Genomic DNA, 22,634 nt, shown 5'->3' with positions numbered 1-22,634 from the left:
ATCCTATCTAAAGTGTGCCATCCTGTTACTCCCCGAGGAATGGGTTGGGAGTCTCCTTGCACCATTCTGCTCAAATGGCATTGTCATCGTGGCAGGAATGCAGTTGTGGGTTGGGTGCGTCTTTTCCTAGGGATGTTTTGACCAAATCCTTCCAAAGGCGGTGCGAGCCGCGACCCAGTGTGAGGCTGGTGCCACTTCAGATGCTACTCTGGCATCGTCTCACCTGCTCTTGTATTTTTTGAAGACCTGGGGCTTCCTCTCACACCTGAGCCATACCGGCTCGTAGGTGACTTGAGTCAGCCCTCTGACAGCCCTCAGGTCTGTATTTTGGCCTCTGCAATTCCATTATCTCATTTCCCCTCTTCAGCTGCCATATCCTGGTCCTTGTCATTCCTGAGAGCAGCAGCACATCTGGAGTCTTAAACCCCCAATACCCTGCCCCTTCCGACTCATACCTTCCATCCCATTGACCCTCTGCTTCAGCCTCAGACCTTTATTTAGTGTTCTCACCCCTCCTTTCTTTCCCAGACTAGAAACCCATGGTTAATCACAAGCGTCTTCAGCATCCCGTCCTGCTTCTGTCTGATAAAACTTCACCCTTGGATCAACCCACCTCTGTCTCTGCGCTTCTGGAATCCTGGGACCCACTGCAGGAGACACCGCTCATGTATGTAGACTTCTGCCGTAACGTACGGTCTCCAGCGTCAGCTATGTTGTTTAAATTTTTTTTTTAATGTTTTATTTACTTTTGAGACCGAGAAAGACAGAGCATGAGAGGGGGAGGGGCAGAGAGAGAGAGGGAGACACAGAATCCAAAACAGGCTCCAGGCTCTGAGTTGTCAGCACAGAGCCCTACATGGGGCTCGAACTCACAAACCGCGAGATGATGACCCGAGCCGAAGTCGGACGCTTAACTGACTGAGCCATCCAGGCACCCTCTCCTGGTCTTTAAAAACAAGCCCCTGTCTTGACCCTGTGTCTCTGTAGCTGTAGCCTGTCTCCTGTTCCCAGCTAAGCGTCCCGAGCCCGTCTGTGCCACCCCAGGCCCTGTGTCTCCCGGCGGTCTACCGGACATTCCATCACTGGCCACACAGGCGGAGGCTTTCTGACCTGCTTCCTCGCCTTCTCTTGCACCCAACACCGGCCGCTACTCTGTCCCTGGACTTGTCACCTCGGCTGTCTGCACCGCTCAGCTCGGTCTCCCCCTTCTCACTTCTCCTCTTGCCACTCTCCGTGTTCCGCGTGCTCTGCTGGGTCATCGGGTCCCCACGTGTGGCCCCAACAGCCACCTGCGTGCTGACCGCTCTTAGCTTCCGTCTCTATTCTGTTCACCCCGCTGTCCCAGATGGCCCCATGCACTGTCGCGCAGCACCCTGGACGCACCACCCGACTAACCACCTCTCCGTCCACGCCAGCCCTGCTCTTCCAGCGGCTTCCCTCACCACCGCACTCACTTGCAGTGAACTTGGGAATTCACCCTGCACTCCTTGTTCCCTCATCCCCCGTGTGTAGCCACCAACTCCTAATGAGTTTACTTCCAAAATATTTTTTAAAGCCCGCTTTTCTCCATTCCCGCTCCTACTGTCCTCACGGAGGCTCTGGCTCCCTGTCACCTGCCCTTTGGCCAGCCCGCTGCTGTGCCTGCCACCGGTCCTCCTGCGCCAGGGGTCCCCTGAATTTTTCTAACGTGCAGAGGGGACCACATCGCTCCCCGCTTCAAACCTCTGGGGCTCCAGGCGCCTCGGGACGGCCGGCTCCTCCGCGAGGCGTTTCTAACCTTTCCGCCTAGTTTACTCACCTTCCTGCCACCTGCAGACCCTGTTCATTTCCCTCTGCCTAAAACAGCCTTTCCCGCCTTCTTCTACTTTACTCATCTTCCAGAACTGCTCAGGTGATCTCTCCGGGAAGCTTTCCTTGGAAGGGTATTTCCACAGTCACAGTTACCATTGTTCTCACTGTAGTGAACATGGCTCTCACCCGGTCTGCTTTTCTCACAAAATCACACATTCCTTAAGGGCAAGGACAGTGTCTGGTTTGCCTGTTGCTCCCAGAGGAACAGGGCCAGCCCTGTACAGGACACACGGGGGGCCTGTCTGAGCAGAACTACCCAGTGGTGTGGTTGCCTTGTCCTCTTCCCTGCTGCACGTGGAACGAAGCCCAGGGTCCTTAGCTGGGTTTCAAGGAAACCTGGTGTAGCAAAAAAACCAAATAAATAAGAGACTTGGATTTGAATATTTGTCTCACCATGGATGAATTAACTAAGAGATCTTAGATGAGTTTCTTAACCTCTCGGGTCAGTTTCTTTATCTGTAAAATAGGAATGTTGACGTTCAAGGTTGTCGGAATGGCAGATTGTAATAATATACACAGTGCTCCTGGCTATAGTAGGTGCTTAGTAAATTCCCTCATCGTTAGGGCTTTCCCTGCACCGTCCTGCTCCACCTCGACCCCCTCCCCCAACACCCAGCCTCACAAAAGTTGTCTTGCTTCCCTGCCTTTGCTCCGTCCGTTAAGGAATGCCTTCCTCATGTCCATCAGCGTCCACTCGGTTCGGATCCTGCCTCACGGCAGGCCCCAGATCCCCCAGTTAGAAATAACCCCTTCGCTGGTCTCCAGTCCCCCATACATGTGATATTCCCAGCTGATGACCAGCTAGCGGTCTTCTAACTACCTGTAGGCGGTTCCTGGGTTGGAAGCTTCTGGAAGGCAGGGATGTTTCTTCTTAGTTTCGCAGGTCTCCGTGCTTCTGAGCACTCAGGGCCTGGAGCATCCTAAATGTTAAGTGAGGGGCTGTTTACTTTGATGGGGATTGGGAGGTTGGAAAATGCTTCTTTGCCTGGTTAAACTGTTGTCGGCGTCTTAAAGGAATCAAACCCTCTGGGAACTCTGAATTCTAGCTTACCCAGCCTACTTGTCCGTAAGATTTTTTTGCCAGAGGTGAACATTCCCATTTGCAAGCAAGTAAACAGTGTATGGAAATTAGACATCATTCTAGAAAATCCATGTGAAAGACGGTGAAAAATCATCAGTCTTGAAATTAGTTTATAATGTGAAGAAAGCAAAGCCTGTTTGCTCCAAGCTACAGGAAAGTGATGTGTATTTCCAATTATTTCTCAAAAGCATATTCAAAAAGGAAATTCTTTAAGTAGACTGTGCTTTGGGAAGATAATCTCATTTTGACCTGCTGAAAGGAAGCTGACACAATCTCCTCCCGCCCTTTTATTTTTTGAAAAATTTTTTTAACATGTATTCATTTTTGAGAGAGAAAGACAGAATGTGAGTGGGGGAGGGGCAGAGAGCAAGGGAGACACAGAATCGGAAGCAGGCTCCAGGCTCTGAGCTGTCAGCAAGGAGCTTGACGCGGGGCTCGAACTCATGGACCGCGAGATTATGACCCGAGCTGAAGTGGGACGCTTCACCGACTGAGCCACCCAGGCATCCCAGCCCTTTTATTTTTACATTTTATTTATTATTTTAGAGTTTTTATCTATTTAAGTAATCTCTACACCCAACATGGGTCTCAAACTCAGGACCCCAAGATCAAGAGTCGCACGCTCCACCGACTGAGCCAGCCAGGCGCCCGTCATCCATCCCTTTTAAAGCGAATGGTGTTGGCAGGTGAAATCCCATCACACCCACCACAGCAAAGAGAGTCTACATGAAAAGACCATTTCCTGTGGAAATAAGCGCCTTATTGATTGATGTATCAATCCAACGGTTAGCAGGTTGGCAATGCTGTTTGCAGACAGAGGTGTTTTAGGACCTGCTTGCACACATCTGTCACAGCCATTAAGTGGTGATTTCCCTTGGACACTGCTCATCCCCTTTCCCCCCAGACCATTGAATTCTCCATGCAAAGCCTACTCATTGAGAGAAGAGAAGCACTCCCCTTGTGGCTGCGACCCAGGCAGGTAGCCCTGTCCAGCAGGGAGCTTATGATGTCAGAGTTTATCTAAACTCCTCTCTTGCAGCGTTCAGGGTGGCAAACTAGCCAAATTCAAACTTGTTTTTATAGGATCCAAATTTAGCAACTTGTATACAAAATGTAACGGGTAAACCTCCCTCCTATAAACTAGTTCTGCCCCAGGAACATCAAGGTGGGGAGGTAGCCTGGCTGTCATCCAGCCTACTCCTGCCAGCTCAGTACCAGCAGCTGGCTCTCGGGGCGGGGGGGGGGGGGGGGGTCCTCTTGCAAACTGGGGTTCCACATTCATAAATCTAGAAACAACCGGGAGAAATAGGTGAATGCATTACTGTGTCACATGCCTGCGTGCGGATGCGTTTGTTGAGCAGAATGTGTTGGGGGGTCCCCGTGGCCTGGCTGATGACTACTCTTAGCACCCGGTGCTTCCTTCTTGCAGAGCCCCAGTTTTCTCATGGCAGGTACCAGGGAGAAATTCGATCCCCTGGGAAGGGTCTGAGGAACTACCTTTGCTTAGCAGACAAATCACGATTGGGCAAACAGCCAGGGCCAGCGTATTTCCTTTAGCCAGTGACTGATCTGAGAAGGAATCAAAGAGAATGTAATGCAGTTCTGGCCAATGAAATCTTCAGGAGAGTGTGTATTGCTGAAGCGGCTTTGCCTCCCTAATGAAAAGATACAGCCTGAAGAGAAGACAGTCCTACTTCTTCCTGCCCAAAAACCAGTGTGATGGCTAGGGCTGTGGCAGCCATTGTAGGACTGTGAGGAAAGGACTAAGGGATTTGGGGTCGTTGGTCCAGCACCATGGACCTGTGAACCCACTGGTACCACGGGGCCTGTGTGAGCCATTGCACAGGTCTGTTCTTGGCATGGTGGCACAGGTCGGACTGTGAGTATTTCCCTCTGGGAACAGGGGGAGTGGGATGGAGGGCTGGCATGCCAGAGTGGGTGCTGCTCTTCTGTATTTTCTCTTGGTAGGTTGATGGGATATTGTTTATGCTTATTTACTTGTTTTGAGAGAGAGAGAGAGCACAGGCGGGTGAGAGGCAGAGAGAAGGAGAGAGAATCCCAAGCAGGCTTTGTGCCTTCAGTACAGAGCCCGATGCAGGACTCAAACTCACGAACGGGGAGATCATGACCTGAGCCGAGATCAGGAGTTTGACACTTAACCAACTGAGCCACCCGGGCGCCCTGGCTTTTAAGTTTTGTAAACAGTTTTAATAATATGAAAAACTGCTATGGTAAAATCATCAAAAATGTAGAACATTTGAGTATATTGTATAATCCCAGCTTTTGGGGGGGAGAGGTAGAAGAAACAGTGAGGAGGTACGTAGGTCACAACAGTGCAGTTTTCTTCTGGGAACTGGGATTCTAGGCAGTGGTTTTCTTTGTTTACATGTGTGTGTGGCTTTCACATAAGGGATCTTTTTCCTGATTTTTTTTTTTTATTGCAATAAAAGACAAAGCAGAAAATGTACCATCTTGGGCATTTTTAAGGGCACAGTTCAGGGGCACCGAGCACATTCACACTGTTGTGAATTCATCATCTCCAGAGCTCATCAGCTTGCAAAACAGAAACTTCCTGTTGAACAGTAAGCCCCCTGCCCGGTCCCTTCAACCCCTGGTGCTGACCGTGCACTTTCCACCTCTGTGAAGTTGACCGTTCTGGGCGCCTCACGTGTGTAAGTACATTGCGCAGCATCCTTTTGTGACCCTCTGGTTTCACTTAACGTCCTGCAGATTCCTCTGTGTTGGAGCAGGGGTCAGAATTCCCTTCCTTCCTGAGGCTGAGCCATAAGTGCCTCGTGTGGACACACCACACCCTTGTCCGTGCCACCATGGGCACTCAGGACTGCTTCCACACTTCAGTTGTGAATAATGCTGCCGCGCACATGGGTGCACAAACAAGGATGAATTTTGTAATCAGAGGGAAAGTAGCAGGGACGCCTGGCTGGCTCTGTGGGTGGAGCACGCGACTCGTAATCTCAGAGTCGTGAGTTCAAGCCTCACGTTGGGTGCGGCGCCTACTTAAAAGAGAGCGAGGGGGGGCGCCTGGGTGGCGCAGTTGGTTAAGCATCCGACTTCAGCCAGGTCACGATCTTGCGGTCCGTGAGTTCAAGCCCCGCGTCAGGCTCTGGGCTGATGGCTCGGAGCCTGGAGCCTGTTTCCGATTCTGTGTCTCCCTCTCTCTCTGCCCCTCCCCCGTTCATGCTCTGTCTCTCTCTGTCCCAAAAATAAATAAAAAACGTTGAAAAAAAAAATTAAAAAAAAAATAATAAAGAAAAAAAATAAAAAAATAAAAGAGAGAGAGGGGCACCTGCGTGGCTCAGTTGGTTAAGTGACTGACTTTGGCTCAGGTCGTGATCGAGCCCCGCATCGGGCTCTGTGCTGACAGCTCAGAGCCTGGAGCCTGCTTCCAATTCTGTGTCTCCCTCTCTCTCTACGCCTTTCCCTGCTTGCTTGCTCTCTCTCTCTCTCTCTCTCTCTCTTTCAAAAATAAACAAAAAAAAAAAGAAGAGAAAAGTAGCAAATGAAGAAAATCTTGGGGAAGCCACATCATCTATTTTGAATTTGTGCTAATTTTCCCCATCATTTCTCATTTTGTATCAGACGTCTTGAGCACTTAGCCAATAGTAACGTTTCCCTCTCTGCGGGAAGGGAAAATTAGTACCTGGACGCTTTCTCCCCGCTTGAAAGCCTGATGGCCGTGCAGGGTTAGCTGCTTTTAAGCACTCGCACCTGCTTCCCACGTCCTTCCCTCACTGGGCCTGGTCACGACTCCCGGAGAGGGCGGCCCTACGCACTCCTGCCTGTACCTCCAGGCTGTGTGGGGCTGTCGGGCCGTTTCCCCAGCCAACTGTACAGAAGGCAAAACAGCCATGAGTCCGTTTGCCAGCAACCCAGGGCTCCCGGTAGTCACCGCCCCACAGAGACCCCAGGGTTCAGGACACGTGGGGTGACCATGTGCCAGGTGCCCTGCACCCAAGCCTCTTCAGGACAAGGAGATGCCGTTAGAGCTCACTAACTTGTTGGAAGGGGCAGCACTTGAGTCAGAAGAGACCCTCTAACTGATGTAGTCCAAGCACTTGAGATGCCCAGGCCGGGTGTCCGTGCACCATGCTGAACCGAAAGTGCCTTTTCTGCCCTCAACCGGGTTGACGTGGCAGCCAGACCAGCACCGCTGGGCCTGAGCAGGCCCCATGGTGGTCACCTGTGCTCGGAAGCCTTTGTTGGGCCCTGCTACTCTGCCAGCTGGCTCTCGAGCCTCTCCAGGCCGTCTACGGGCACCCAGATGTACCTTGTCCCTCCCTGCCGCTCCTGCCGTCCCCGAGGTCTTCCTCCCCAGGCTCTCTCTCTGCACACTGGCCCCATTTTTTTAAATGTTTTTTTACATTTTTTTATTTTTGAGAGACAGAGACAGAGTGCAAGTGGGGGAGGGGCAGAGAGTGAGGGAGACATGGAATCTGAAGCAGCTCCAGCTCTGAGCCATCAGCACAGACCCTGATGCGGGGCTCGAACCCATGAACCGTGAGATCATGACCTGAGCTGAAGTCGGACACTTAACCGACTGAGCCACCCAGGTGTCCCTCTGCACACTGGCCCTTTAACTGGTGCCCCAGGGCCCCCAGCCAGGTCCCCCAAGTGTTCATGGTGCCGGCTCAGGCTCTGTGCTGGGGCCTCCCTCTCATCTCCACTTGGCCTCTCTGTCTACACCCCTGTGCTACCTGAGCCTGGAGGAAGGGCCCGGGGATGCACGCTCACTAATACCACTTCCCTCTGGCAAGTCTCTGGGAGGATAGAGAATCGAAGACGAGCCTCTCTGTTGAACTGGAGCAAGCTGGGGTGGGAGGTCCCGGGACCCAAGGGAAGCGGGTGGCCCCACCCTGGGTACCAGGGAGGGGTGCGTCAGGGCCGTTTCTGCCAATTAGGGCTTAAGGCAGTGACTCTGGTGAGGAGCTAGAAGCTGCTTCTAGAAGCCTGGTGTTATCTTTTACACGCACAGGGAACTGCGTAGAGTTGTGTCGTGGCCTCTGCAGCTGTGCGCCCGCTATTTCCCGTTCCCTGCGCCCGGCTCTCCCTTCCTGCTCCTTTAGTGTCCCTCTCCACGTCTCGTTTTCCCTTGCTGTCCCCTTGTGTCAGCCTCCCACAGACCCTCCCTCTTTCATACGGAGGTCATGGGTGTCCATTCCACACCTGTCTGTCTGCCCGCAATGGCTTTATGTGCTATTAATAGAGCCAGCACGTGACTGATGGTTTGGAGCTTTTTTTTTCCCCCTAGAAAAATTCCAGCCCGTTATTTTTTTCAGTCAATGGGCTTTCATTGATTTTCCTCCCCACGGATCAATGACCTTGTCCAGAAAAGCTCACCAGCACCCTGTAGAAATGCAGGCCTGGGAAGGAATCCCAGAGCCTCTGAGTTCTGTTTGCAAAACTGAGCTCTGGCCCCCGAGCCCACCCTCACGCTGCTGTGTTTCATGATCCCCCCCACCGCCCGCCCGTGGCACACACCAAAACCGGGAACCTGCCTTCTTCCTTCCCCGTCCAGCCCGTGGACAGGCAGTGTCGGGTGTCTGGGCCTCGTGTCTCCACTCTCCTCCCACCCAGCCTGGGGCTGGGCTCCCTCTTCCGTGTGCTGCTTCTGGGCAGGCCGAGACCAGAAAGGTAAAAACTCTCTCGCGCTCCCTGGTCACGGGTCCTGGGCGAAAATCGGGTCCTTCCGATCAGATGCCCAACTCGGAAGGCCTAGGGTAAGGGTAGGCTTTGGTGTACGTGGGCACGTGCAACGTGTATGTGACAGGCTGAACCTAGAGCAGAAAGCGGCACTGCCCCCTCCCTGGCGCCGAGGGCCATCTGTGTTGGGAACTGGGAAACAGGGCCCTCTCTGCTCGAGGCTTCCCGGGACATGTTTTCTGGGCATCGCCAGGAGAGCCGCGTGGGGCGCTCGCCACAGCAGCGGCCACACTGTTCTCTGATCTCTGTCCCCACCCCCACCTCCCCTGCTGTGCGCGCTTGGCCCTGTGGCCTCGATGGTGGCCCCCACCTTCTGACCGGGGCCCTTTTTGGCGGGTCAGCCATTCCTGGGTCCCCGGCGCATGTTTTCAGTGCAGCCAGTGATTCGGTTAAGCTAACTCCTGTGCTGGCCCTTGTCCATTTGAAGTATCCGAACCTTTGTGTCCCCGCCAGAGTCCTGTGTTGCAGCCTAATCCCCAGCGTGAAGGTGTGAGGACGTGGGTGCCCTTGGACGGTGATTTGGTCGCGCGGGGAGGGAACCCTCCTGAATGGGGTCCGTGCCCTTCAACACAAGGCCCCCAGGGAGGCCCTCTGCTCCTCGGGCCGTGTGAGGACACGGCAAGGGAGAGGCCGTCTGCAGCCTGGAAGAAAGCCCTCCGCAGAACCCGGGTGTTGGCACCTCGCTCTCAGACTGTGAGAAATCGTGTCTGTGGTTTGTAAGCCTCCCCGCTATGCTGCTTTGTGACAGCAGGCTGAACAGACCATCCTCCCCTCCCCCAGGTCTGGGGACCTGCTGTTTCCTCTCATTTGATTGTAAGCTCCTTGAGCGCAAGCGTTGTGTGTGGGCGGTACCCCTATGGAGAGCTCACTCAAGGCTTGCTGGGTAAAAAGCCTGGATCAGCTTGGGCAACCCCCCCACCCCCAGCAGCACCTCTGAACGCAGTGGTTTGCAGCCAGGCAGCGTCCGGAACCTCACTTAGGAACTGGACGGAGTCGCCTCCCCGCCAGGAGCCTCTGTCTTCCCAGTTCCCAACAGGCCCTCGGCTGCAGGGAGGGGGCCGAACCCACTAAATGACCACGACCACCCTGCCACTTCCTACTTTGCATTCAGCCTGCGTTGCATACGCCTGGGGTCGCTTCGAGCCTGCCGGGCCCCATCCTTACCCCAAGTTGCTGGTTGGTTTTACGAGGTGGTTGTTTTGTTTTTTTAAGGGGTGCGTGTGCATGTGTGTGTGTGTTTTAAAGAGGTGGCATAGGGGCAGAAAGAAGGAGAGAGAGAATCCCAAGCAGGTTCTGAGCTGTCAGCACAGAGCCCAGCGTGGGCTCGAGCTCATGAATGGTGAGATGGAGACCTGAGCTGAAAACAAGAGTCAGATGCTTAATCGACCGAGCCACCCACGTGCCTGGGTGTTACAAGGTTCTGATCCCACTGACAACCCAAAAACCCATCTTGGAATCAAGGAACTCTGGAGGAAGACCCAAGGTCATGGGTGTGACTCTGTCTTAAGGGCAGATTCCTAGGCAGGATCCAAGAGAAAGTACTAGGCCTTAAATGAGGCTGGAATCTAAATCAGCTTAAAAGTTGTAAAAAAAAAAAAAAAAATAGTACAGGCTATTTCTGGAGTGGGGCAACGGTCTCATGATTAAGGTGAGGTGAGGAAGCCGCCTGGAGCTGCAGGGGAGTGGTAAGGGGGGGCAGACGGGATGGAGGAGACCTCCCGGGGCAGTTCCTCTGCGTGGGCGTCTTCACGACAACTTGACTTCTCGGTTCGCGGTAAAGACAGAGTTAAGTGGGACAAAGCGTGTGAAGGGCAGGGGCCGGCCACCTGTGCTTGTGTGGGCGTGTGGGCCCTCAGGGCTGGGACTCTGCCTGTAGAGCCCGATTCTGCCTTCACTCTGGTTGTGGAGGGAGGTGCTGTAGGGGACCCAGTGCGCGCGCCCTGCCTCTGGTGGCCCTCTGACCAGGGCTTTGTGTGGAAGCACAGAGCTAAGCAGGGAAGGGGCGAGCTCACCGTGGGTCGGGGCGAGCTCACCGTGGGTCGGGGCGAGCTCACCGTGGGTCAGGGCTCGCATTTCTGTTTATCTCCACTGCTAACCTCCTGTGTCCTTGGGTAGGTCCCCTCCACATCGAAATACTTATTTAGGGGCGCCTGGGTGGCGCAGTCGGTTAAGCGTCCGACTTCAGCCAGGTCACGATCTCACGGTCCGTGAGTTCGAGCCCCGCGTCAGGCTCTGGGCTGATGGCTCGGAGCCTGGAGCCTGTTTCCGATTCTGTGTCTCCCTCTCTCTCTGTCCCTCCCCCGTTCATGCTCTGTCTCTCTCTGTCCCAAAAATAAATAAACGTTGAAAAAGAAAAAATTAAAAAGAAATACTTATTTAATGGCATCTGTGAAAAGTACCCCCCCCTAAGTTACAACATGGGCCATTTCTGCTAGTTTCTACGCGGGCTTTTATCTCTAACTTACGACAGCATCCAGGGGCTCAGGACCCAGGGTGGGAAGACTGCAGGATTCGGGCTCCCTCTAACCTGCTGCTATGGGTGGGGTCATCTGGCTGTGGAGGCCCTCCTCATGGACGACAGCTGTCAGTTGGGAGCCTGGTCACTAACTTACCCAGGAGCTCATGAATGCCAGGGTCAGGGGCACCTGCCTTTCACCCTGTGCCCAGCCAGAACACGGGAAATGCAGGCAGTGGAAGCCGATCCGAACAGATGTGAGCGACGGTGGGTAGGCAGGCCGTTGCATGGAAGCCAGCTCGAGCCCGGGACCTGACAGGTATGTGAGCAGGTGCTGTGCTGTGGGCAGGTGTGGCTGCCTGCCCTGATGAGGCCTGGCAGCTGGCGAGGGGAGCTTCGCTGGGCAGTGACAGCTGGACCTCACTGGAGCCCATTTGGGATGGGGCTTAGCAAGCTGAAGTGGCTGGTAGAACCGCGCTGGGGGTGCAGGAGGCAGGAAGCTGGGGTGACGCACGGAGAAGAGCAGAGTGGTGGGGGTTTGGAGCGGTGGGACGTCGTCTCCGGTGCACCTGGGCAGGTGGCCAGAGCCCAGCTGGTGCATCAACCCCGGGAGCGCGGTCTCCCGGAGGCGTGGGGCGAGGGGATCCAACCCTCGTTCTTCGTCCAGAAAGGCTTCAGGGGGCTGTTGGCTGGGTGCCAGGTGCCTTTTGGGCATCCTGAGGGCTTGGGTGCTTTTCCTGCCACTTCACGCGGGGGAATGATGTCTAGCAGCTGGTAGGTGGCAAAGCCAGAACTCAAACCCCACCCCTAGATACCAGCGGGCTTTTTTTTCTCTCCTGGTTTTCAGCATTACAGATAAAGCTGGCAAGGAGTAAATTGTTTTTTTTTTTTCCTTTGGGATTGTTTTCAGGAGAACAGTTACAGGGTCAAGGCATAGGCGCATTTTCATAAATCTTGATGTATAATTTTGGGGGGCATCCACTTACATAACGGCCAAGAGCAGTGGACCAGGCTCACTGTTAAATATCCCCTCCCCCCACATAACCACTGCTTCACCCCTAGAAACCCCTCCTGTTCTGACCTCCGCCCTCCCTTCCCCTGCAGGTGAGCCCAGTGCAGAGTTTTGTGATTAGCCCCTTAGGGTTTTAACTGGCACTGACCTTACAAGTCACGGGGGGAGAGTGGACCTTTCCTTTTGTACTGTTCAGTCTTCCAATCTACGGTCATGGTCGATCTTGGCACTTGACTGAGGCATCTAACTCACAATGAAGCTGTGGGGTTTTTTTTAACTTTTTCTTCTTTTTTCATTTTTTTAACATTTATTTGTTATTGAGAGACAGACACAGAGCATGAGCAGGGGAGAGGTAGAGAGAGGGAGGAGACATGGAATCTGAAGCAGGCTCCAGGCTCTGAGCTGTCAGCACAGAGCCCCACACAGGGCTCGAACTCGCAAACTGAGAGATCATGACCTGAGCTGAAGTCGGTCGCTTAACCAACTGAGGCACCCAGGCATCCCTTAACTTTTTTTTTTTAAAGTAAGCTCTAGGCCCAACGCGGGGCTTGAACTCACAACCCCGAGATCTAGAGTCGCATGCTCTTCTGACTCAGCCAGCCAGGTGCCCCCACGATGGGGTTCTATGATTTTCTCCAAAGAGATCTTGGGCATATTTCATTAAGATGCCTATGTTCGATGTCTTTGTAAATGGTTGTTCTTACTTCATTTTCTTTTTTCTTTCTTTCTTTTTTTTTTAAAAGAAACCAGAGACCGCCCTCACTTAGTTTTGTTTCCTAAGTACTTTACTGCCTTCCCAAACCAGTTCTCTCACTTCATTTTCTAATTGTTATAGCTTCAGTTGTTTAGGGGGTATTTTGCATATTGATTTTTATTCCCAGCAATCTTGTCAAACTCCTGCGTGCTAGTAGCTTATCTGTTAATTCTTTGACTTTTCTATCATCTCTAAGTAATGCCAGGGTTTTTTTTCGTTTTTTGTTTTTGTTTTTGTTTTTTTTTAGCAGTTTGGCGATTGTTTTTTTAAGTGTATTTATTTTGAGAGGGGGAGTGCAAGTGGGAGAGGGGCCACTTGAGAGAGAGGAAGAGAAAGAATCCCCCGAGGGGCAGAGAGAAAGAGGGAGAGAGAGAGAGAGAAGCAGGACTTACCCGAAGCAGGGCTCGAGCTCACCCGGACGTGGGGCTCGAACTCACGTGGCCTGAGCCGAAGTCAGATGCTTAACCAACTGAGCCACCCCGGTGCCCCAATGCCAGCTTATTTATTTATTTATTTTTGAGAAAGAGAGAGAGAGAGCACAAGCAGGGGAGAGGCAGAGAGAAGGGGGAGACAGAGGATGCGAAGCCGGCTCCACACTGACAGCAGAGAGCCCGACGTGGGGCTCGAACTCCCGAACCGTGAGATCATGACCTGCACCAAAGTCGGGCGCTGAACCGACTGAGCCACCCAGGTGCCCCAAAATAATGCCAGTTCTGTGTCTTCCTTTCGAATCTTTCTCCTTTTTTCTCCCCCTTGCCGTACGGGCCTGACCAGGACCTCCAGTACCGTCTGACCCGTGCTGGCAGTGGGAACAACGGGGATCTTGGTCGTGTGTCCAGGCCCGCAGGGGAACACTCGGTGCCCTGGCATTGTCTGTGATTCCATGGGAGTTTGTGATTGATCAGGGCCTTGGTCAGGGTGAGGAGGTCCCTCGCGAAGGGTTTTGCTAAGGGTTCTTCTCACGCACGGATCTTCGATTGTATCTGCAACCCTAGAGAGGATGGTAATAACTTCTTTTTTTCCCTGAAGTAGATTCTGCTGAGTTTTCCGATACGGAGCCCGACTCACGCTCCTGGGACAAACCCGGCTTGACCGTGGCGTAGTCTCCTGCCAGCTTCAGTTCGTTCCCCGTGTGGGAATTTTGCGTCTGTGTCCACAGTGAGACTGCCCTGTGCTTTTCTCTCTCTCTCATTTCCCGTATCAGGTTTTGCCGTCAAGGTTATGATTGCCTCACAGACGAACTGGAACTGGGCACTTCCCTCTTTCTCTGCGTTCCGCGTTTACCCAAGGCGGGAGCTCTTTGCTCCCTGAACGCATCTGAGAACCCCGGGTGGGGCCGTCGGGGCCGGAGTCTGCTCCATGGGAAGGTCCGCTCGGGCTCAGCGCTCTCTTCGGGAAACCACATTCCTTCCTTCCCATCCTGTCGGACCACGCCACCTGCCCACCCTCCCTCTGCTCCGCCACACACAGCTTGTGGCACACCTGGGCTTCCTGTCTCGGGGCTTCCGTCCACGCAGATCGCTCCCAAAGACTGCCCTGCCTGGACCCTTCACGACACTGAGGCCACCGCTTCCAGCGAGCTTGGGCCCCCTTTCTCCTGGGCTCTCTGTGTCTGCCTGTTATCAAAACTGCTTTGCGTTGGGGCGCCTGGGTGGCTCAGTCAGTTGAGTCCGACTTCAGCTCGGGTCATGATCTCACGGTTCGTGGGTTCGAACCCCGCATCAGACTCTCTGCTGTGAGCCTGGAGCCCGCTTCGGATCCTCTGTCCCCCCTCTCTTTCTGCCCCTTCCCCACACATTCTCTAAATAAATAAACAAACAAACATGTAAAAAATAGTATCTTGGGTTCCTGGGTGGCTCAGTTGGTTGAGCGTCCGACTTTGGCCCAGGTCATGATCTCACGGTTCGTGAGTTCGAGGCCCCCGTCAGGCTCTGTGCTGACAGCTCAAAGCCTGGAGCCCGCTTCAGATTCTGTGTCTCCTCTCTCTGCCCATCCCCCACTTGTGCTCTGTTTCTAAATGAATGAATGAATGAATGAATGAATGAATGAATCTTGGGCGCCTGGGTGACGCCTGGGTCGGCTGAGCGTCCAACTTCGGCTCAGGTCATGATCTCGCCGTCTGTGAGTTCGAGCCCCGCATCGGGCTCTGTGCTGACTTAGAGCCTGGAGCCTGTTTCAGATTCTGTGTCTCCCTCTCTCTGTCTGCCCCTCCCCTGCTGGCCCTCTGTCTTTCTCTCTCTTAAAAAGTAAACATTAAAAAATATTTTTTAATATCTTAAAAAAACGCTTTGCATAGAATTATTCTGTCCTCAAGTGGGTCTTCCCAGAGGGCAGGCATATGTTTCTGGTTGTTCGCTTGGTCGACAGACAGGTCCAGGGGCGCCTAGGTGGCTCAGTCAGTTGACCACCTGACTCTTGCTTTCGGCTCAGGCCGTGATGTCGCGGTTTGTGAGTTCGAGCCCCGCTTCAGGCTCTGCGCTGACAGTGTGGAGCCTCCTCTGGATTCTCTCTCTCCCTCTCTCTTCTCTCTCTTTCTCTGCCCCTCCCCCACTCTTGCTCTCTCTAAACAAATAAATAAACTTTAAAATGTCCGTATAATGGGTAGAGTTGTGGGTCCTGTGTCCTGGCATGGGGGCCCAAGTTTTTCACTTTTCTTACTACATACATCTTACTGTGGGAACACAGAAATGTGCATTCTGTCCTCCACCTCAGTATCACACCAGACCTGCTCTACCCAGTGCCTTCACGGGCCATGGCGGCCACAGACCCCGCTGGGGAGTCCAGAGGCCTGGGTTCTAGTGGCCGGGCCATCAACTCACTGTGTGACCTCAGACTAGTCACTTGGCCTCTCTGGGCCTCAGTCTCCACATCTGTAACAATGCTGGGATTTGGTCATAACCACTAGGGGCCTGAAGGATCCCTTTCTGTTGAGGGCCCTTGGACCTCTGCCTGGCTCAGAACCCAGAGCTCTGCAGCTTTGGACAGATGGGGGACTGGGGCTGGGGCCGTGCTGCCTGAGCACTGGCACTCCGCAGGACATCTGGAGACCTCTGTCCTCTTTCCCGCTCGGCCTCCTCGCCTGCATCACACAGAGGGTGTGCTCAGATCTCCTGGTACACTGGGGCTATACCCTCGAAGTTCAGGGTTTGGGGCTGTGCTAGATGGCCCCGGGTGGGGATGTGCCTGGCAACCTCCCTTCCTGACAGGCCCCACTGGGTCTCTGTGCTCCATGGCCTGGGTGGCCAGTCCTTACAGCTGTCCTATCCCTGGCAGTGTGCCCCTCCCTGCCTGCTGGCTCTCACCCCACCCCAGTGACTTGCCCTCTCTCTAGATAAGGCACCTTTGACCTTTGCATGCCATGGACCCTTGAGGCCGACTGGAGAAGCGTATGAACTCCTCAAAACAATATCTTTATTTCTATTTCTTTAAGTTATTTATTGATTTTAGTCATCTCTGTGGCCCAACATGGGGCTCAAACTCACGACCCTGAGATCAAGCGTCACATGCTCTTCTGACTGAGCCCAGCCAGGTGTTCCCCAAGAGATTTTATTTTATTTTGTTTTATTTTATTTTATTTTATTTTATTTTATTTTTATTTATTTTGAGAGAGAGCATGAGTGGAGGGAGAGGTATAGAGGGAGGAGAGAGAGAGAGAGAGAGAGAGAGAGAGAGAGAGAGAATCCCAAGCAGGCTGACCTGAGTCAAAATCCAGAGTTGGACACTTAACCTACTGGGCCACCCAGGTGCCCTCCAAAACAGTATCTTTAAATAAGTACATGGAGACGGGGCGCCTGGGTGGCGCAGTCGGTTAAGCGTCCGACTTCAGCCAGGTCACGATCTCGCGGTCCGTGAGTTCGAGCCCCGCGTCAGGCTCTGGGCTGACAGCTCGGAGCCTGGAGCCTCTTTCCGATTCTGTGTCTCCTTCTCTCTCTGCCCCTCCCCCGTTCATGCTCTGTCTCTCTCTGTCCCAAAAATAAATAAAAAAACGTTGAAAAAAAAATTAAAAAAAATAAATAAATAAATAAGTACATGGAGGAAACCAATCATGTAGAAAAGCAATTCATAAAAGTTTTAAATACATGTGGAATGGAGTCGTGTATTTATTAACATTAAATAGCAATACCAAAGCTGCAAGTCTAAACTTTATCATTTTGGGGGCGCCTGGGTGGCTCAATCGGTTGAACATCTGACTTCGGCTCAGGTAATGATCACACAGTTTGTGGGTTCGTGCCCCACATCGGGCTCTGTGCTGACAGCTCAGAGCCTGGAGCCTGCTTCAGATTCTGTGTCTCCCTCTCTCTCTGCCCTCCCCACTCACACTCTGTCTCTCTCTCTCTCAAAAATAAATAAACATTAAAAAAAATTTTTTTAATAAATAAAATTTATCATTTTGAAGTAGCAGTGTAAATGATATTTAGAGATTTTTTGATTCAGTTGAAATGTGACTTGAGGGGCACCTGGGTGGCTCAGTCGGTTGAGCGTCCGACTTCTGCTCAGGTCACGATCTCACAGGTCATGAGTTCGAGCCCCGCGTCGGGCTCTCTGGTGGCAGCTCAGAGCCTGGAGCCTGCTTGGGATTCGGTGTCTCCCTCCCTCTCTCTCTGCCCCTCCCTGCCCCTCCCTGCCCATGCTCTCTTTCCCTCTCTGTCTCTCAAAAATAAATAAATGTAAAAAAAAAAAATTTTTTTTTAAGTGATTTGAAAATATCTGGATTTCTGTTGGTGAGAAAGTCACCACTGAGGTTTGTGGCCCCCGTTCCTAACTGACAGGAAAGTAAATATCAGAGGTGGGTAAAAATGAGGATGTAAGTTTTTTTCTGTCCAATTTCGGAAACCCCAGGCTCCCATCCTCTGGCCTCCCTTTCCCCAGGGTTCTCTGTGGACCCCGGGTTGAGAGCCCCTGCTCTGGGTAATACAGTTGTTCAAGAGGAACTAAGACAGAAGTGGGTGAGGTGAGGGGCAGAGAAGGAAAGTGCGGTTGACTGCGTGGGTCTCTTTAAAAGGAAGGGACCGGGCCAGTTTTGATGCTTCTGGGCCTTTGTACATGCTGTTCTTTCTGCCAGGCTTTCCCATCCCCTGCCCCATCTGCCACCTCTAACTCCGGTGTCTCCTTCAAAGCCTTCCATCTGTCCCACCCCCAGCACGTGGTCCCCCTCACTCTCGCCCCCCACCCCCCAGTGTCTGCTCAGAGCATGTGCAGTGAGCTCAGGTGTTTGCATGCTAGACTGACCCCGGCAAAGGCTGGCGCTGCTCCGTCTCTGGGTCGCCAGGGCCCCGCTCAACACCGGTGCTCAGTGTTGGTGGAATGAGTGAGTGCGTGAGTCAATGAATGAAAGAATGAATGATAAAGTCATGCCCCGCTGCGCTCCTTAAGTTCTTTTTTTTTTTTTTTTTTAAGGTTTATTTATTTTTGAGAAAGTGTGAGCTGGGGAGGGACAGAGAAAGAGGGAGACAGAGGATCCAAAGGGGGCCCTGGGCTGACAGCAGCGAGCCCAACACGGGGCGCGAACCCACGAACCGCGAGATCATGACCTGAGCGGAAGTCGGACACTCAACGGACTGAGCCCCCCAGGCGCCCCTGGGTTCTTTAAGCCCTTGCCAGCAGCAGGAGCACCTTGCCGGGCTCCCGTTTCAGAGAGGACTGCTTGCAGCAATGTGTTACCTTCCTCATATCTTTTAAAAAAAAAAAAAATTATTTTTTTTAAAGCAGGTTAAAACAATGCGTGACAGCGATGGAATATTATTTGGCCATAAAAAGGAATGAAGTATTGATTCGTGCTACAGTATAGAGGAACCTTGACCACATGATGCCCAGTGAAAGATGCCAGCCACTGAAGGCCACAGGTTAGGTGATCCCATTTATATGAAAAGTCCGGAATTAGCAAGTCTAAAGAGACAGCAGATTAACTGAGCTAAATCCTCATCTCTCAGCTGCAGGCAGTCACTGGATTTTCTAAAGGCAAAAAAATCAGCAACTGTCAGCAGAAGCCTGTCACACGTGTAAAGATGAGAGCCAGAAAAAACATTTAGAAGAGTGCAATGTCTGCTTCTGAGGGGGAGAACCCAGGCTGGGCGGAGCAGGAACAGGGGACTGCTGTTTGCCATTCCAAGCCTTAGCGTTCTAGCTGTTCTTTAAAAATGGGTACCTACTATTTTATTGGAAATGAAAGCTAAAGCAACAAGAGAGGAAGAAAATGGAGAAATGGAGGATCAGAGGGGTGAAGTCACTTGCCCGCTGTCACACAGGATTCAGAGCTGAGCCTCTCTGAGTTCCGGCTCACTATGGAGGGGGGAGCCCCGCGGCCCCACTGGCCTGATGGTGGAGGCGGGCGGCAGGCCGTCTGCACAGAGGGACCAGCCTCTGATGAAGCAGACTATTTTCACTCTCAGATGTTGCTGAAGTGAGAGGCATTCATGTCAACAAGCCTTTTTGAAACCAAAAGGCCCTTTTCACAATCTGACCGTGCAGGCTGGGTCCTGGGGGTTCCATGTCCACCAAAGCCCCAGCTCGATGCCAGCAAATCAGCAGAGTGGTCCCTCCGTAGACTGCACTTTTTTGCGAGCCCACTGATAAGCCGTTCTCTGAGGGCAGCCATAAATGTGTCAGGCAGAGGGGCTGGATTTGAATTCATGTCTCGGCATGTGCTTGTCCTCAGGACTTGGTCGGGGCCAGTGCTCAGCAAGATTCGGTCTGGAAAGTAGACATGGGCCCTGACAATGCGATGGAGGCAGGCCTGGGTGGATCCAGGAGGGAGCAGCACGTGCAAAGGCCCGGGGGCCTTGGTGTGGGAGCTGACATGGGTCAGTGTAGTTGGAGAAGGGGTTGGGGGTGGCAGTTGAAGAGATGGGGTTGAGGGGACAGCAGGACCCCAAGTCCTCTTCCCTTTTCAGTCTACTCCAGGCCCTGACCCGCCCTTAGAGGGACTTCCCATCAGTTTTCCCCAGCAGAGACCCCAGGCCCAGGCTGCCTGGCAAAGCGGTGTCCACAGCCAGCCAGTCCTGCCCCTGACCAGTGTAGCTGAGGAACCCTGGGCCAGCCATTCGGTTTCTTGGCCTTCCCTGACTCCCCAGGAAGAGGGGACCCCAGTTCCTCACTTCCAGGGCTATCACCTAACTGAATGTCAGTCAGCCAGCCGTACGACAGTGCCTGGCGTGGGGCCTGGGACTCAGATGATGGGATGTTAGTTCCTTAGCCATCATCTCTCTCCTTGGTTCATATCAACATAGGGGCATCAATACAGGGGCTAAGTGCCTACTATGTACCTACTATGTACTGTGTACCCCTGCTTGGGGCAGGGAGATACAGAGATGAAAGGTCATGGGGCGTAGACAGCAGGCCAGCCGCCCAGGGCAGGGTGGTCCGTGCAGGGAAAAAGGAAGACCCTAGGATCTGCACAAACCCCCAACGGAACCTTAACCCTGTGCCAGCCCGGGTCTGGAAAGATCAGCCAGAGAAAGCCAGGAGGAGTGGGGGGAAGGGCAGGCTAAGCAGAGTACACAGGCTGGGTCTAGGTCTGGGGTTGGAGGGAGCAGGTGGCAGAGAGCCAGGGTAGCTGGAGTGAAAGCTGGAGGGAAATTCAAGGCCAGAGGAGTGACCCTGAGGCCGCAGGGCCCAGATCCGCAGAGTCTGGGGCATGACAAGTATTTGTGCCTTTATCCCCCAGAAAGCCACTCTGGGGTTTGAAAACTTTGCTCCAGCCGCTGGGTGGGGAAGGGAGGCGGGAGCACCGGCTCCAAGGCGCCGGAGCCTGCGGTCTCGGCGAGGCCCCCAGCGGCTCAGCTCTGCTCTCCCAGCACCGATGTGGGCGGACCCATCAGCCCCGCCGCCCCGCCCACAGCCCGGCGGCGAGACCCCGCCTCCCCCGCTGGTTGGTCGGGACGGGGACACCTGATCCGGGGTAGCCAGTCGCCGCGCTGGGTTCTAGAGCCACCCGCGTCGACCCGGCGGCGGCGCAGCTAGCCGCTGACCGAAGCGCCAGCAGGGGGCGGCACAGGGCGCGTCGGGCCACCGGAGCGCACCAATTCGAATGCCCGGCCGGTAGGCGATCAGCAATCCTGGGATGTCCACTTGGCTGAATGACCAGTTCCTACGGACTTCCTGTGACGTGTGTTCTCCGAGGCCATCCGGCGTCCCCGGGCCGCGATCGTTTCTCGTAGGGTCTGGCACGTAGTCCCCGCCCACCCATTCCCTGAGAAGCCTCAGCTCCTGGCCTCTGAGGGTCGCGGGGCCTGCAGGGGGCCGTTGGAATTACGAGTCCCTTCTCCTCCCGCGTAACGCTCCACCCCCTTTGTGAGGTCCCGACCTGCACGCCGCTTCCTCCAGGAAGCCTTCCCTGCTGCCCGGGCACTGGACTCCCCGGCATTCCAGGGCCCCCTCGCTACTCTCCCGGCCTGGAAGTGTCCTTCTCTGGGGACGTTTCTCCCAGAGGGCTCTTCCTGGACAGGGGCCCCTCCCTAGCTGCAGCCCCAGGCTCCTTGGGGGCCCATCAGGGCGAGGTAAAGGGCGGAAGCTGGCCAGGACCACCTCTCCTCCCTTACTCTCGAGCGACTGCGGGGGAGGGGGGGTAGATGCAGCTGGAGAAGCCCCTGGCGATGCCGGTGGCTCCTTGTGAGGTGTGCAGGCTGGGAGGCAGGGACGCGCCCCCTGGCCTCTCCGACCCGCGGGACACCCTTGAGCGGCCTGCACCCTTCAGGCAGTGGCAGGGGAGGGAGGTGCTCCTTAGCGTCCAAGGGGGGACCCTCGGCACCCAGGGTTCAACCCACGGAAATAGCATGCATCTTAGCGCCCAGAAGAAGCCAACGCGCCAGGACGCGGGCAGAGCGCAGCTTTGGGAAAACAGACTCTCCTGGGGGGTAGCATGTCCTGCTGCGGAGGCCGCTCGCCCCCGTGGCAGCAAGGGCTTTGCCAAAGCCTGGGACGCCAAATCGGACCTTACTGATTTGTCCCGGATGGCCTCAGGCGCTGTCAAAGGGCAGCTCAAAAGGCACCAAAGGGTGTGCAGTGAAAAGTTTGCCCCAGTTATCTTTTCCTTTAGTGTATTTGTATGTTATTCCTTGTTTTACATTTTTTTATTATTTTTTTAACTTTTATTTATTTTGAGAGAGAGAGAGCATGAGCAGGGGAGGGGCAGAGAGAGGGAGAGAGAATCCCAAGCAGGCTCCATGTTGTCAGCGCAGAACCCCATGCGGGGCTCCAACTCGCCAACCCTGACATCATGGCCTGAGCTGAACTCAAGAGTCCCACACTTAACAGATTGAGCCAGCCAGGCACTCCTTATTCGTTTCTTCTTCTGACCAGACCAGTTACTGACTTAGGTATTTAAAATTGAAAATATATATATACCTACTGGATTTATTTTATTTTACTTTTCAATGTTTATTTTTGAGAGAGAGACAAAGTGTGAGCAGGGAGGGCAGAGAGAGGGAGACACAGAATCTGAAGCAGGCTCCAGGCTCTGAGCTGTCAGCACAGAGCCGGATGTGGGGCTCGAGCCCACAAATGATGAGACCATGACCTGAGCCGAAGTCAGATGCTTAACCGGCTGAGCCACCCGTATTCATCGTTATAAAATGCTCCTCTTGGGACACGTGGGTGGTTCAGTTGGTTAAGCATCTGACTTCAGCTCAGGTCATGATCTCAGGGTTTGTGAGTTCTAGCCCCGCATCAGGCTCTCTGCTGCCAGCACAGAGCCTTCTTCGGATCCTCTGTCTCCCTCCCTCCCTGCTGCTCCTTCCCTGTTCGTGCTCTGCCTCAAGAATAG

General features: G+C 53.8%; 2 protein-coding genes across 6 annotated transcripts in view; one reads left to right on the top strand and one right to left on the bottom strand.

Moving 5' to 3' along the window:
• The window catches only part of EVL (Enah/Vasp-like), a 267,581-nt gene that overhangs the window by 52,827 nt on the left and 192,120 nt on the right, over positions 1-22,634 (bottom strand). The gene's annotated exons all lie outside the window — the stretch shown is intronic.
• The window catches only part of DEGS2 (delta 4-desaturase, sphingolipid 2), a 72,540-nt gene that overhangs the window by 6,993 nt on the left and 42,913 nt on the right, over positions 1-22,634 (top strand). For all 5 annotated transcript variants that reach the window (XM_078447853.2, XM_078447852.2, XM_078447857.2 and 2 more), the window contains exon 2: positions 529-667. Coding sequence is in view for 2 of the 5 variants with exons in the window: in XM_078447852.2 (XP_078303978.1) it covers positions 529-667 (139 nt within the window). In the remaining 3 variants the exon portion in view is untranslated. The remainder of the gene's footprint in view (positions 1-528; positions 668-22,634) is intronic.

The sequence above is a fragment of the Panthera onca genome, chromosome B3 (assembly GCF_046562875.1).
Source record: "Panthera onca isolate mPanOnc1 chromosome B3, mPanOnc1 haplotype 2, whole genome shotgun sequence".
Classification (NCBI taxonomy): Eukaryota; Metazoa; Chordata; class Mammalia; order Carnivora; family Felidae; genus Panthera; species Panthera onca.
This window is presented reverse-complemented; position numbering and strand designations above follow the sequence as displayed.